This window comes from Leptodactylus fuscus, chromosome 2, assembly GCF_031893055.1.
Source record: "Leptodactylus fuscus isolate aLepFus1 chromosome 2, aLepFus1.hap2, whole genome shotgun sequence".
NCBI classification, from domain to species: Eukaryota; Metazoa; Chordata; class Amphibia; order Anura; family Leptodactylidae; genus Leptodactylus; species Leptodactylus fuscus.
The window spans coordinates 151,073,237-151,087,103 of NC_134266.1; the positions used below are offsets into that span (position 1 = coordinate 151,073,237).

Genomic DNA, 13,867 nt, shown 5'->3' on the forward strand with positions numbered 1-13,867 from the left:
CATTTTTGTTACCTATGGGTGTAATGTAGTGTATGGGGAGATTCCACACCTTTTGAGACTCAGATGTTGATATAAGTGGACCACACTGCATGAGGATATTGAGTCCTTAATATTTATTTGTTGTTTCCCCGATCATATCTATTGGAGGGGTTACATAGTATTGTCAGTGTGGCTGAGGTTTTTGAGGGACCCAAGTTTTTAAAGATCCCAATAGAAGTTAAATTTTAATTGTTTGTTTTGGGAGACACCTCCCTTTCCATACTTGTTTTTAAGGCACTTGTTTTTAAGGCTGCAGTAATACCAGAACATGGTTGGGCAAGTGAGAAGAGAAGTTGTGTCATCTTTAGGTATTAGTGTCTCAGACATCCGGGAAGGCTTTTTTTTTTTTACAATCCTATTCCTAGAGGCAAAACAGGCTCCAGCTTACTAAGAGAATGCAAGTAGATATCAGAGGAGAGTTTTTGGCCAATTCCTGGACAACCTTTTCAAGGTTCATCTGATCCTATAGAACTGATTCAGGGTAAATCAACTCTCAATATATTCCTGGAAAAAGAACACACTCAATTTTCTCCCATAATCTAATGGATATACTGTATATCATATCAATAAGGGGCATCCTGGCTCTTTTAGAATGATTTCATATTAACCATGACAACTTCCTCTGGCAAAATGCTCCACAGTCTTACTGCTCTTTCCATTGATGTCTGTAGTGCTGTTTGATAACTACATTACATATAATATGTTTTTTTCCAACCAGAGTTACTTAAAGTGGTTCTGTAGAGGTAACTTACCAAAGCTTGTTGTAGGCATCAAGACATTCTGGTTTTACATTGTGAACTGAAATAGCGAAAGGAAAGAGCATGAAAAAGAGAATCAGACAAAGAAAACAAGTCTCATTAAATACACTACGTGTGATTTCACACTCGAGTTCTTAGAAATCTTAGAAATCTTATAGTTAGGAAAGATAGCAAACACTTTCTATGACACCTCAGTTATTGAAGTGTACACTCAGCAAATAGGGAAAATTGTGCATGTAGAGGGAAAATGTCATAATGTACAAAAAAAAACTAATTTATTGGCACTGAAGCTATTAGTAGTACAGACAGTACAATGTTCATTAATAACATAATAAAACAAACTATGGTTTGGACTAGGATACATTACTAGACATGTAATAATATAATAGTAATGGCAAACTAAAATAATTATTGATACATTACCATCTTAGGGCGCCTTCACACGATGTAACGCTCCGCTCATTTTGTCCATTTTACACATGTAAAAATACACGTGTAAAATGTAGTAAGCCACTGAGTTTTTGCACGCTCAAAAATACATGCGTAAGCCATTGAACTCAATGGCTCACTACATTTTACCGTGTAAAATGGACAAAATGAATGGAGCGTTACATCGTGTGAAGGCGCCCTTAATGTATCAAAATACAACAGAGCAATCTTTCTTGTACATTTAGGGTATATTGACACGGTGGAAAATGGATTCCGTATCTGAACATAACGCACGGCTAGCCGCGACGGAATGCCGATGCAGTGCACTGGCATCCCGTTGTGGCATTCCACTTAGGCCCGAATGAATGAGCCTAACCTGGAGGGAGTCTCGTGCCGCGGACGCTGTGGCTGAGTGAGCCACGGAATCTGCAGCAAGATAGGTTATCTTGCTTCTATTTTTCTCTACTAGCTAGCGGAAAAAAGAAGCGAGCAGCTCCCACTGAAGTCAATGGGAGCCGTTTTGGCAGGCGGATTTTGAAGCGGATTCCGCATTAAAATCCGCTGCCAAAAAACTCCATGTGAAGATACCCTTAGGCCTCAGGCACACAAAGGAGTGTGCAGGCAGAGTGGAGTGAACCATTTTATATCGAAGTTCACTTGCATGACATCCGAGTGACATTATGTGCCTTCCGTCTCCCATTGTCTACCAATATCACGGTGAACAATAGGACCTGCTCTATAATCATTGGAGTGAAACGCATTGGGACCCCTCTTGGGTGGCACACTTGGTTGTGTGCATGGAGCCTTAATGGCTAGTTTACTATGATCATCAATTTAATATGTTGTTAACCTTTTGCCAATTACTATACATTGTAGTGCAGGGGTAGGGAACGTACGGCTCTCCAGCTGTTGCAAAACTACAACTCCCAGCATGCATACTGGCTCTGCTGTTCTTGGAACTCCCATGGAAGTGAATGGAGCATGTTGGGAGTTGTAGTTTCACAGCAGCTGGAGAGCTGAAGGTTCCCTATCCCCGTTGTAGTGCCTAACATTGTTCTGTACATTAAAGAGGCTAAGATCTGTCTTGGTCTGTAAATGAAATGATGTGTTATGCGACATCTGTTTCCCTCTACAGCTCCAGTATCCAAAGCCTAGGTACCACCCCAGGTATATGATAGTTGTTGATTGATTTTGCTTTGTAGTGTTCACATTTATCACTTACTAGCTGGTACCCGCGACTTCGTCTGCGGTGATTGTAGAAGTGGGTATATACAGGCGTGGGTAAGGTTTTCGTACTGTGTATAAGGGATGGGATATGAAATGTAAGTTTGTATCTTGTTTTTGCTATAATTCAGAGAATACGTGAGAGTTTTGTGTTGAAGTTAATTTGTATTTGAGCTGCTATACGGTGTTGTGAGAAACTTTACATAGTGACTTTGGGACAGAAGTATTTGAAGTTAACCCTTTCCCGCCAATGGCATTTTTTGATTTTCGTTTTTGACTCCCCTCCTTCTAAACCCCATAACTTTTTTATTTCTCCGCTCCCAGAGCCATATGAGGTCTTAATTTTGCGGGACAAATTTTTCTTCATGATGCCACCATTAATTATTCTATATAATGTACTGGGAAGCAGGGAAAAAATTCAAAATGGGGTGGATTTCAAGAAAAAATGCATTTCTGCGACTTTCTTACGGGCTTTGGTTTTACGGCGTTCACTGTGCAACCAAAATGACATGTCCCCTGTATTCTGTGTTTCGTTATGATTCCGGGGATACCAAATTTATAGGGTTTTAGTTACATTTTGACCCCTTAAAAACAAATCCAAAACTGATAAAAAATTTTTTTTTGAAAAGTCGCCATATTCCGACAGCCGTAACTTTTTTATACGTGCATATACGGGGATGTATAGGGCGTCTTTTTTTGCGGGACCGGGTGTACTTTGTAGTTCTACCATCTTCAGGAAATGTTATTGCTTTGACCACTTTTTATTCAAATTTTTATCAGAATCAAAACAGTGAAAAAACGGCGGTTTGGCACTTTTGACCATTTTTCCCGCTATGGCGTTTACCGAAAAGGAAAAATATTTCTATAGCTTTGTAGAGCGGGCGATTTTGGACGCGGGGATACCTAACATGTATGTGTTTCACAGTTTTTAACTACTTTTATATGTGTTCTAGGGAAAGGGGGGTGATTTGAATTTTTAATCCTTTTTTTTTTGTTTTTAATATTTTTTTTTACTTTTTTTAAACTTTTTTTTTTGCATTTATTAGACCGCCTAGGGGTATTAACATGGGTGGGCGGTGTCGCGGATTGTCAGAGCGGTGGGGGTCGGCAAACATGGCTGCTCCGGAGCGTTAAAGAGAGCCTCCTGGAGTATCGTTAAGGTGAGGGGCAAAGTGGTAAAGTATATGTATATGTGATTGTGTGGGGTTAGGGGCGAGGCTGTAGAGGGCAATATGAATTTTGTGGCTTGCTATGGTCCAAAGTGTGTGAGATTGCAGAGATGGTGATGTGAGTTTGGGGTTTGTGGGGGTCCTGGGAAAAACGTATGTGCGCTATTGTGGCGAAAAGTAGCCTATTGCGCAATGGGGTGTATTAACTATGTTTGTGGAAAATTTCAGCCAAATCGGTCGAGCGGGTTTTGCGTGATTGAGTAACAAACATCCGAACACACAAAGCCACAAACATCCAAACTCACAAACTTTCACATTTATAATATTAATAGGATGACTGGTCATTTTCTTTTGTCTGATCCAAATACAGCTCCATATATTCTGGGCATGCATGCAATCTTGTTTGTTTAGCATAAGGAAATGCCTGGCATCATAGCTTCTTGTTTCCCTCGAGCAGGAAAGTAGACAGACGTGAATCAGCCTTACAACTTACAGTCCTCTGACATTCTCATTCTACCTTTGTACTCCGTTTTATCAACCACATAGGAAATTTATTATCACACTTTTGCAACTTTCTAAACACTATTTATGGCAAATTTTTGAAGCAAATGGTGTTTTATGCCGACCACACCTTTTTTCCCAAAAGGGGGCATAGTGTGTCCATCAACCTCCTGCATATTGCATATTTATGCCAGTTTTAAGTTGGTGAAGATTTTAATCTGTTCATAACTTATGATAAAGCAAGAACCATCTCATAAATTAAGCGCCACAAGACCGGTATAGGATACACTCCCATTTATAAAGTTTACGCAGTGTCAAAATCTTACATCCATACAAAAGTTGTCTCCGCCTTTCCTCTGAATCAGTTGCAATTTATCAACCTGCTCGTGTCCTATTCTCAGTCTCTATGGTGCAATTTATATTCTGCTTGCACATATTACTTATAGGTGTCTGTGCAGCAGCATATTGTTTTCAGCTGTCAGACAAGTCTGTCTACCTTTTATATTATTAGCTTTATCCCTCTGAGATTCTAGGATCTGGCAAGCAATGCCTGCTATTATACTGTTACTTTGATCGGGCCCATACAATATAGTATACAACAATATTGTTCACTGTTTTCTAAACAGCTTCTGCAAAAGATTGAGAACTATTTTTTTGACTGGGAAAATATTTGACAAAGACAATTTATACCAAGGAAACTTTACCTGAATGACTTACATTGTATTTTGTAGAGATTGCTAGTTTCTCTCTTGGCCAATAGATTTGAATGAGCATCTTTACGAGGATCAACTTTCCGAACAAACAGCGATCTCAACCAACTGTCTTCTCTGGCTTTTGAACTGGAGGCAGAGAGGCCCCTGTGATCAGATTAAATAATCCTGTTAATCTTAACATACAGAACAAAGCATTCTTTATAAAAAAAAAAATTGCATATGACAACATGCTCACTTGTGACTGTGCTGGAAAACAGACCCTATAGGATCTGAAGATACTGATGAACTATTCACAGGATCAGTATCAGACCGGACAGGGTTTCATATCTGAAGTGTTCAGCTGATGTGGCCGCCAGAAGTCATATACTACATATATGGCCAGAAGTAGCCCTGTAGCTCCCTGGCCCCACCACTACAGTGTTCAGAGATCTGTGTTGGACCTTTACCAATTTGAAACTGATGACCTATTCTGTGGATAAGCCATCAGTATCAAATATCTTCAGATGGTGGACAATCCCTTTAAATTCTGCCAAGTGCTTATTTACCTACGGCATGGTCTACATCTGTGTTTGGGTTTCCATTCGGGGGAACCACTTGGGGACCCCCCGACTGGAAACCTATCAGAATTAAAAAAGCAGTTAGCTAAGGAAACCCACGAATCCCATAGACTATCATGGGGTCCGTGTGGTTTCTGCACAAAAAATGCAGAGAGAAAAGTGCTACTTGCAGGACTTTTTCTCTCCGCATATTTCATGGAGATAGGGGAATGGAATGGCCCAAACACAATAGGGAGGTCTTTTGTTTATTTCCGCTGCAGTGTGGTGTCTTGACCTCTGGATTGCGGATCTTTCTTTTCTGCTTTTGTGATAGAAGGAGTCGCCCAGGAACTTTTTTTCACATGTTTTTAACACATTTTTAAGTGCCTTTTAAAGTATAGGCTATGGTGGGAAGAGTTGTGATTTACTTCTCCAAATGCAAGAGTTTTCCAATGCAGTTTCTGGCACTGGAATATTGAAACATTGCACACATTATAGGCACTGATTGTATTACATTGGATAACCTGTTATTGCTTTAATAACTCCTCCTATCACAAAAGCATAAAAGAAATTTCCGCTATCCAGAGACCAAGACACCACACTGCAGCGGAAATAAACAAGCGGCGCTGAAGATTTCTCTCGCAGCATTGGGGACGCTCCCAGTGCTGTTTGAACGTTGGGGCCCGCCCCCAGTGCTGCGAGAGAACTCATTTGCATACCGATGAAAACCGGAATTTCTACGGAACGGCGGTGTAGAGAGGACATCTAAAGGTAGGAGAAGAATAGCCTTTCTTAAGGCTATTCCTACGTGTTAGGAAGAAAAAATTGTTTTAATGACAGAATCCCTTTAAAGCCAGCAATGATAAAAAATGGTTATATGACAACCATTACTGCTTACAATTAGGATAAGGAAACTTATTTCAGGAGTGCGAACGTGCTCAAACTTCAGGAATAAAAGGTGCATCATAAATAATGGAATCTGGATGGCAAGGTCTGTAAATATTGCACGGGACATTTTGGCCTGGTATCTAGTGTCTCCATGTAGTCAATAATTACCTTTCGAGAGAGGACTTTGAATTATCTAATGAACATTATAATAAACTAATTTTGGACCGTCAACAATTCAATACCCTAGTATAACCATGGATTTACACACATAGCACTTCCCCCCACATTTACATATAATCACATGACAATGGGGCTGCAAAGCTGGAATTTTAATATTTGAAAACTGTAGAATCAACTCTATAAGGTAATAAGGAAATAAGTTCCACAATTCTGTCATTCACTGTTGTATCCCAATCAAGTTCTTATCATCTGTTAACATCTGCCCTTTCATCGATTCCAGCCCAGTTGGAATTTTCTCTCTAGACCCACCATTCCTGAGCAACAAGTGTAGTTAGTTTTGGTGCCTGATGTGCTATTTAAAAGTAATGTGTCAGGATGATTTGGGACAGTAAACCACCACCCACAGGTCATAATAGACTAGGAGCTTTAGTGTCCCTGTTATAAAGCCACCTGTGCCCACAATAAAAATAATAAAACTTTATACTTACCCTGCCACTGTACCAATCACTCCAGTACTCCAGTTCTTCACTTGGCTTCAGTGCACATGTGCTGTACCTCCAGCACTTGTGCGGTGAAGCTGGGGTGTATGTACTTGACTTCACTTAAAGGGGCTCTATCACTGGGAAAAGTCATTTTTATCTAAACATATGCTTGCATAGGCTTTAGAAAGTCTATTCCACACTTACCTTTTGTATGTAGATTGCCTCAGTGGTGTCTGAATAACTCAGTTTTTATTCATATGCTAATGAGCTTCCAGCCAGTACAGGAAGTTCCCAGCAGCCTCCTCTCTCCTATTATCTTCTATGTTTGTGAGGCAAACAGGAAGCGAGTCATCAGCAGCAGTCTCCCATAGGAAACAACAGGAGAGGTGTGCACGATCTATCGTGCACCAGTCTAATTAGCATATGAATAAAAACGGACTTATTCAGAAACCACTGAGGCAATCTACATACTATAGGTAGGTGTGAAATAGACTTTCTAAAGGCTATGCAAAGGTGTGATTAGTTAAAAATGACTTTTCCTAGTGATAGAGCCCCTTTAAGAACTGCGCAGGCGCTGGGAGCACCAGAGAGGACTCATCTCTAGGCAAGTATAAAAGGTTTATTTTTTTAAATGCAGGCACAGATGGTTTTATGACATGGCTACCTGGAACAACGAACCCCCAGTCTATAAAGACCTATGGGTGGTTTAGTGTCACAAATCGACCGGACAGGTTCTTTTTAAACTTTGTAATGTCAGAAGAGCAGTGTCAGGCAAGGGGGCATGATTCAGAGCTCAAATCAGAGGCAGCGACTGTCAGAATCACACCCCTTGCCTGCTCCTGCCGCCCTCCTGATAGTACAGAGCCTGAATAGCACATCAAAACTAACAGTAATGATTGCTCAGGAACAAGAATGAGAAAAAAATTCCAACTCTGGAACAAGCAGCGTAGCAGCCACTATGAATTGATGTAAAAATCTGGACTCGTTGAAGGTGGTGAAATGTCCTCTATATCAGTGGTCCCCAACCTTTTTTCCACCAGGGACCAGTTTCAGCAAGACAATTTTTCTATGGTCCGGTGGGGGCGGGAAGGGGTGTGGATAGGGGCGGAGTTAAGCATGGGGGTGTAGATTAGAACCATGTACATATGAAAACACAAGAGAAAGTGCAAAGTGACGGACACTGCAGGTTATAAAGATGGCTACTCATGACAGACACTGTTATGAAGATGGCTACTGATGACGGATATCACTCCTAATGCTGCTGTTAACTTCACTACAGCCTCACTACAGCTACATTACACGTCACAGGGACAAGTGACGTGTAATGTAGTTGCCCAAAGTTTGGTAGGCGAGTGCGGGGTGGAGCCAAGACCCGCTGCATGTCCTGCATAGTACTAGAATCCGGGACATACAGCGGGTCTCGGCTCAACCCCACACTTTGCTCACCAAGCGTCAGTGTTGTGGAGCCGGCTAGCGGCTCCTGGCTCAACCCCGGGCACTCTCAGGCTCCACAGCAGCTGCTGACTCCTCGTCGTCGGTACGCAGACCAGTGCAACATGCCCCGCGGCCCAGTACTGGTCCGCGGACCGTCGGTTGGGGACCCCTGCTCTATATGACCCACAGGCTCATTTTGAAATCGGTTCTTGTTTTGCTTTTAGATCATTTTATTGAATCTGCCCCAATGAATTCAGACCATTTGGACTCCTGAATAGGTTCTTTGCCTTGCCACTACAATGCCCTAGTTGTCACAGGCTCATAGTGTCCGTTGATCTGTTGATGCTGTCAGTATCCAAAATGTTAGCTTCAAATAGCTAGTACAACATCTTGTGAAAAACCTTTCCTGAAGAATGGGGACTGTTATAGCTGCAAATAGGCCCAAAACCCACATTAACACACATTCCATTAAAGATGACCTTTCATGTCCTCGGGCATGTGGTTTTATATACTGCTAGAAAGCTGACAGTGCACTGAATTCAGCGCACTGTCGGCTTTCCCATTATGTGCCCCAGGGTTGGTGCCATTACCGATCTCAGCCCACTGTCAGAAAAGCGTTCCTCAAACTCTAGTTGGGCTGTGAGGAACACCTCCCCCTAACAGTACTCGTCCATAGCCCTGTACTGTCAGAGGGGGCATCCTTACCGCCCAGCGATGACACTAAGCTATGAAAAACGCCCCCCAGTACTAGTCTATGGACGAGTACAGTCGTGGGTGAGAGTGAGGTTTGTGGGGGCATCGTTCACAGCTTAGCATCATTGCTGGGCGGTAACGAACACTCCGTCTGACAGTGGGGCACATAACGGGAAAGCAGATAGTGCACGGAATTCAACACACTGTCTGCTTTCTAGCAGTGTATTACCCCCCACATGTGTCCGAAGACATGAAATGTCCTCTTTAAAATGAGATGTTCAACAATCTCATACAGATAGCCACATACTTTTGGCCATAGATTGCACAATCTATAATAATACTGCTAAAACTTTGGTTATGCTATGTTAACACTAATGTCCCCTCTCCATTGTTGTTCTCCCTGGGAGTACCAGAATGGAGAAGTGGACCGCTAAAATAGTGGTAACACATATATATGCAAATTTAGCAAAAAGTGTTTCTGTGGCATTGCTTATCCTTCCAGGGCTTCCCAAGCCCCTCCCAGCTCAAATTACCATCCTTTAAGACCCCATGTACAAAACAGAGTGTGCCTATAATGTGGGGCCAAATATGCAGCAGAATGCAGGGGGGCTTCCAATCTGTCCCGGTGACCATGTTGCAGTACAGCACATGTTTTCATAGTTCATTAGTATATTTTAAACAGCAAATATAGGCCATGCCCTGATTTTTGATGCATTGCTTATACATCATGTTAACAATAATAATTAAAAAAAAAAAAAAAAAACAACTTTTGCATGAATAAGTCCACAGGATTGCACGATTTGTAGCAATGTGTTTTGGTACTTAAGATTTGCTTGGTGCTGAGACATACCGTATATACTCGAGTATAAGCCGAGTTTTTCAGCACAGTTTTTGTGCTGAAAAAGTGCTCCTCGGCTTATATTCGGGTCATTACAGTAATTTTCTGCTAGCAGGCCAGGATAGCAGACCCCGCCCCCCCACCACTCCATCACACGCCGGGTGACGTGGCCACGTAAGCTCAGGCCCGCACCCGGCGTGTGGCTGCTTCCTGCCCTGCTAGCAGAAGTACCGTAAGTACTTCTGCAGTTCTTAATGTACAGCATCGCCGCGCTCCTAGCAGGAGCGCGGCGATGCTTTGGGCCCCGGCACCCGCCCCGTCTGGATGCCAGGTATGTAAGTGTAATGGCGTCGCTCTGCAGAGCGGTCGCCATAGAAACCAGCACCTCCGCTGTAATGCTTACAACAGAGATGCTGAAGCTTATGCCTGCGATCTCTGATTGTAGGCATAAGCTTCGGCATCTCCGCTGTAAGTGTTACAGCGGAGGTGCCCTCCGGAGATGTCCTCCCCCCTCCGGAGATGTCCTCCCCCCTTAGGCCTGCCCCATACCTTTAAAGATGCAGGCCGGCTCCTGCGCAGCGAGCTCGCAGTAGCCGACCTGTTCCGACGACAGCTGGGAGCCTAATGAAGGCTCCCAGGCCTGTCATCACTTTATTACTATTACGGCTGGTCTATGATCAGCTGTAATAGTAATGTAGAGAATCTCCCATAGACGGCAATACACTTGTATTGCCGTCTATGGGACTTGCAATCAAATGACTGCAGGTTCAAATCCCCCAGGGGGGGCTAAAAAAAAAAATTGTAAAAAAAAAAAGTTTAAAAAAAATATATATAAAAAATTAAATAAATAAAAGTTCTAAATCACTCCTTTCCCTATAATTCATATAAAGGCAGGTTCACACCAGCACCTGATCTCAGTTATGCAGGTTTCCGTTTTCTGTCGGGAGAGGACAGAAACCGACATTCAGTGTCTGTTGGTGAGCGTCTTCTGCTGCCCATGGCGAAACCGTTATGCATAACGGAGATTGGGCGCTAGTGTGAACCTGCCCTCAAAGTAGAAAATGACTGTGACACACATACACATTAGATATCCCTGTGTCTGAAAGTGCCCGGTCTACTGAATATAGGGATCTGCAGTGCTCCTATTCCGTCGGGAAGGGGTTAATAGGAGCACTGCAGATACCCTATATTCAGCCAGGCTGAATTCCAACTGGGGGTAAAAAACCCAGTCCTCAAGCTCAGGGAATGGGCAGACAGACAACCAAAACACCCCCTCCCCTTCCCCAGTATCTACTGCGCCCAAGAACTCGGCCATTTTAATTTTTTAAATTTTCCAGCAGCTGCTGCATTTCCCCCCTAGGCTTATACTCGAGTCAATAAGTTTTCCCAATTTTTTGTGGTAAAATTAGGGGGGTCGGCTTATATTCGGGTTGGCTTATACTCGAGTATATACGGTAAATGAGACAGCTCTGGATAAACAAGTGACAAGTGGATTTCATGGCAAGTGAGCAGCTTTGCTCCAGCATGTAAACGTGATTTATCAAACTGTCTAAAGGAAAAACTCACAGAGCCTCGTTCATTTCTCAAGAGCACTAAAAGGACAGTTTCATAAATCTGCCCCCATATTCCAAAGAGCATTACCAGTAAAGGCCAAGGGTGGGTGACAAAATGGCTTCATCGAGTTATTGTATTCATCCTAGTTATGTGCGTCTACCCACTTTCTTCTTTAAATAGCTAGAAAGGTCATATATACATAGTAACATGTGTAATGTAATATATGTGGTGTTCCTCCTCCTGAGCTATGTACAATGGAGAAAATGTAACAAAAACTAAAGCTTTCAGATAAGGATCCATGTAAAATACGTTTAACAGACATATAAAATGGTTGTAAAAAAAAGAAATGGACACAAACAGAAGCGTAATGGTTTTTTTTTTTCCTAAGCACACAAAAACATAGTATGCCATATGTTTGTGTATGTAAGAAAAAATGGATGGAAATGTATTTAGGTTTTTTTTTCTTTTATAATGTACCAGACGATGCAGTATGTAACATATCGTGGAACTTTCTGTTTTCTTCTGTTTAGTTAACACTAGAGATGAGCGAACACCGTTCGGTCAAATAGGTATTCCATTGAATATCAGGCCGTTCGAGGTATTCGTTCCCAATCGAATACCACGCGGCATACGCAGTAAAAATTCGTATCCCCTCCCACCTTCCCTGGCACGTTTTTTGCACCAATAACTGTGCAGGGGAGGTGGGACAGGAACTATGACAACGGAGGCATCGAAAAAAAATTTGAAAAAACCCATTGGCTGCCGAAAACATGTGACCTCTGATTCATAAGAACGGCCGCCGCCATATTCATCAGATTTGCGGTCAGAGATAGGGAGAGAAACATATCTGCTGAGGGCTAGACAGGTATTAGCTTGTAGTAGGCAGGGAAAAAACGAAGAAGAACAACAACTCTTCTCAGAGCTATACACTGCAGGGACAGGAGTCCAGCTTTCCACGGACGGTGGAAAACAGGGATACAGAGCTATTAGTTCTTGCTATATATGTGCACACCAGCTTTTCTCAGGGGTGTCCCCCCACAAGATAGCAGGAATCCACAGCAGTTACTTCTTGCTATATATGATCCAACCAGCTTTTCTCAGGGGTGTCCCCCCCATGTGGTATTTTATCCGTGGTGTGACTGGGCCGCAACCGTGGTCCACAATTTATAGGACGTGTCCTTAATGGCCATGAATTGCGGCACTGCACGGACTCGCCAATAGAACTATTGGGCGAGTGCGTCAGGACACGGACATCTGCGGAGGTTATGTTGCTAATCAGCAACTAGTGTCCGTTGCTAAAATCTTGAACGGACAGTAGCTATGGACACTGCTGTCGGACACCAATGGTAGTGTGAACGTCCCCTAAGGGTTCTCGGTTTCAGCCCCCTCAGACAGTAAGCACTCCTGTTACAGGCTTACATACAGTAAGTGCCCCTGTTAAAGGGCCCCATTCGGTATGGGGGCCTGTTACGGAGGCATTTATTTAATGTCTGGAGGCCTGCAATAGGGACAGTATACAATAAAAGAGGTAATATATTGTATGGGTGGGTGGGGGGCAATAAAGAGGTAATAAACTATGTGAGAGGATCAATAAAGGGAAACATACCATGTGGAAGCCAGAAGGAGGCATTATACTGTGTAGGGAGTGAGAGAAGGGTGGGGTTGCCATCAAAAGCTAGCCATGGGGTCTCATCTTTTCTAGTTACACCCCTGAGAGCAATGGAAATTAAAATACCAGATACAGCTGGAGCCCCCTCTTTTGGACGTCTGTCTGTATTTACTTCAATGTAAAAAAAATTATGTAAGCTTTCTGTTACCAAAAGCAAACAAAAATGTTGTTTACATTAGAGTCAGTGGGAACAGATACAGGTGGCGGGGGCATTTCCATCTCTGTTGATGTCATCCAATGATAGGTGACATTGGTGTGAACATAGCCTAACATTGTGAGCCTCTGGTAACCCCTCCATGACCTTTTTCCTTGTGCATCAGAGGTTCTGGCCTCAAGACTAAGCCGAGACAGATTTTAAAAAAATTGCCCAAAATATTTAAAGAGTGCTGGGAGGAGACATTCTCCGACACAAAGGGAAGAGGGTACATTTTCACCTGTGCCAGAGGCAAATCTTCCTGCTAAGGCAGGGTATAAAAAAAAAAAAAAAAAACTAATGTAAGATGTTGGATTTTTTTTATTGGCAGTATATTATACAAATGTTTATATTGCATTCGGAAACCATTTTTCACGTAGACTAATCCGATAATCCAACTACAAAATGGTGTTTTAAGGTTTACTGAGGTGATAGATGAATAATTCTATATTTCTGCCAGCACAAAGGCACAAGAGGACATATGGCGACTTTTCTGAGCGAAGGCATATCAGTGACTGGAATGGTGTGTGCAGTACATGAGGCCTATCTAACATCAACCATTATGGC

At 42.6% G+C, this 13,867-nt stretch overlaps 1 protein-coding gene across 1 annotated transcript in view; it reads right to left on the bottom strand.

Moving 5' to 3' along the window:
- Positions 1–13,867, bottom strand: part of NIPSNAP2 (nipsnap homolog 2) — a 28,208-nt gene that overhangs the window by 12,671 nt on the left and 1,670 nt on the right. Inside the window, exons 2-3 of the mRNA XM_075264931.1 lie at positions 4,838–4,977; positions 792–837 (exon numbers count right to left, since the gene is read on the bottom strand). Of these exons, the coding sequence (XP_075121032.1) occupies positions 792–837; positions 4,838–4,977 (186 nt within the window). The remainder of the gene's footprint in view (positions 1–791; positions 838–4,837; positions 4,978–13,867) is intronic.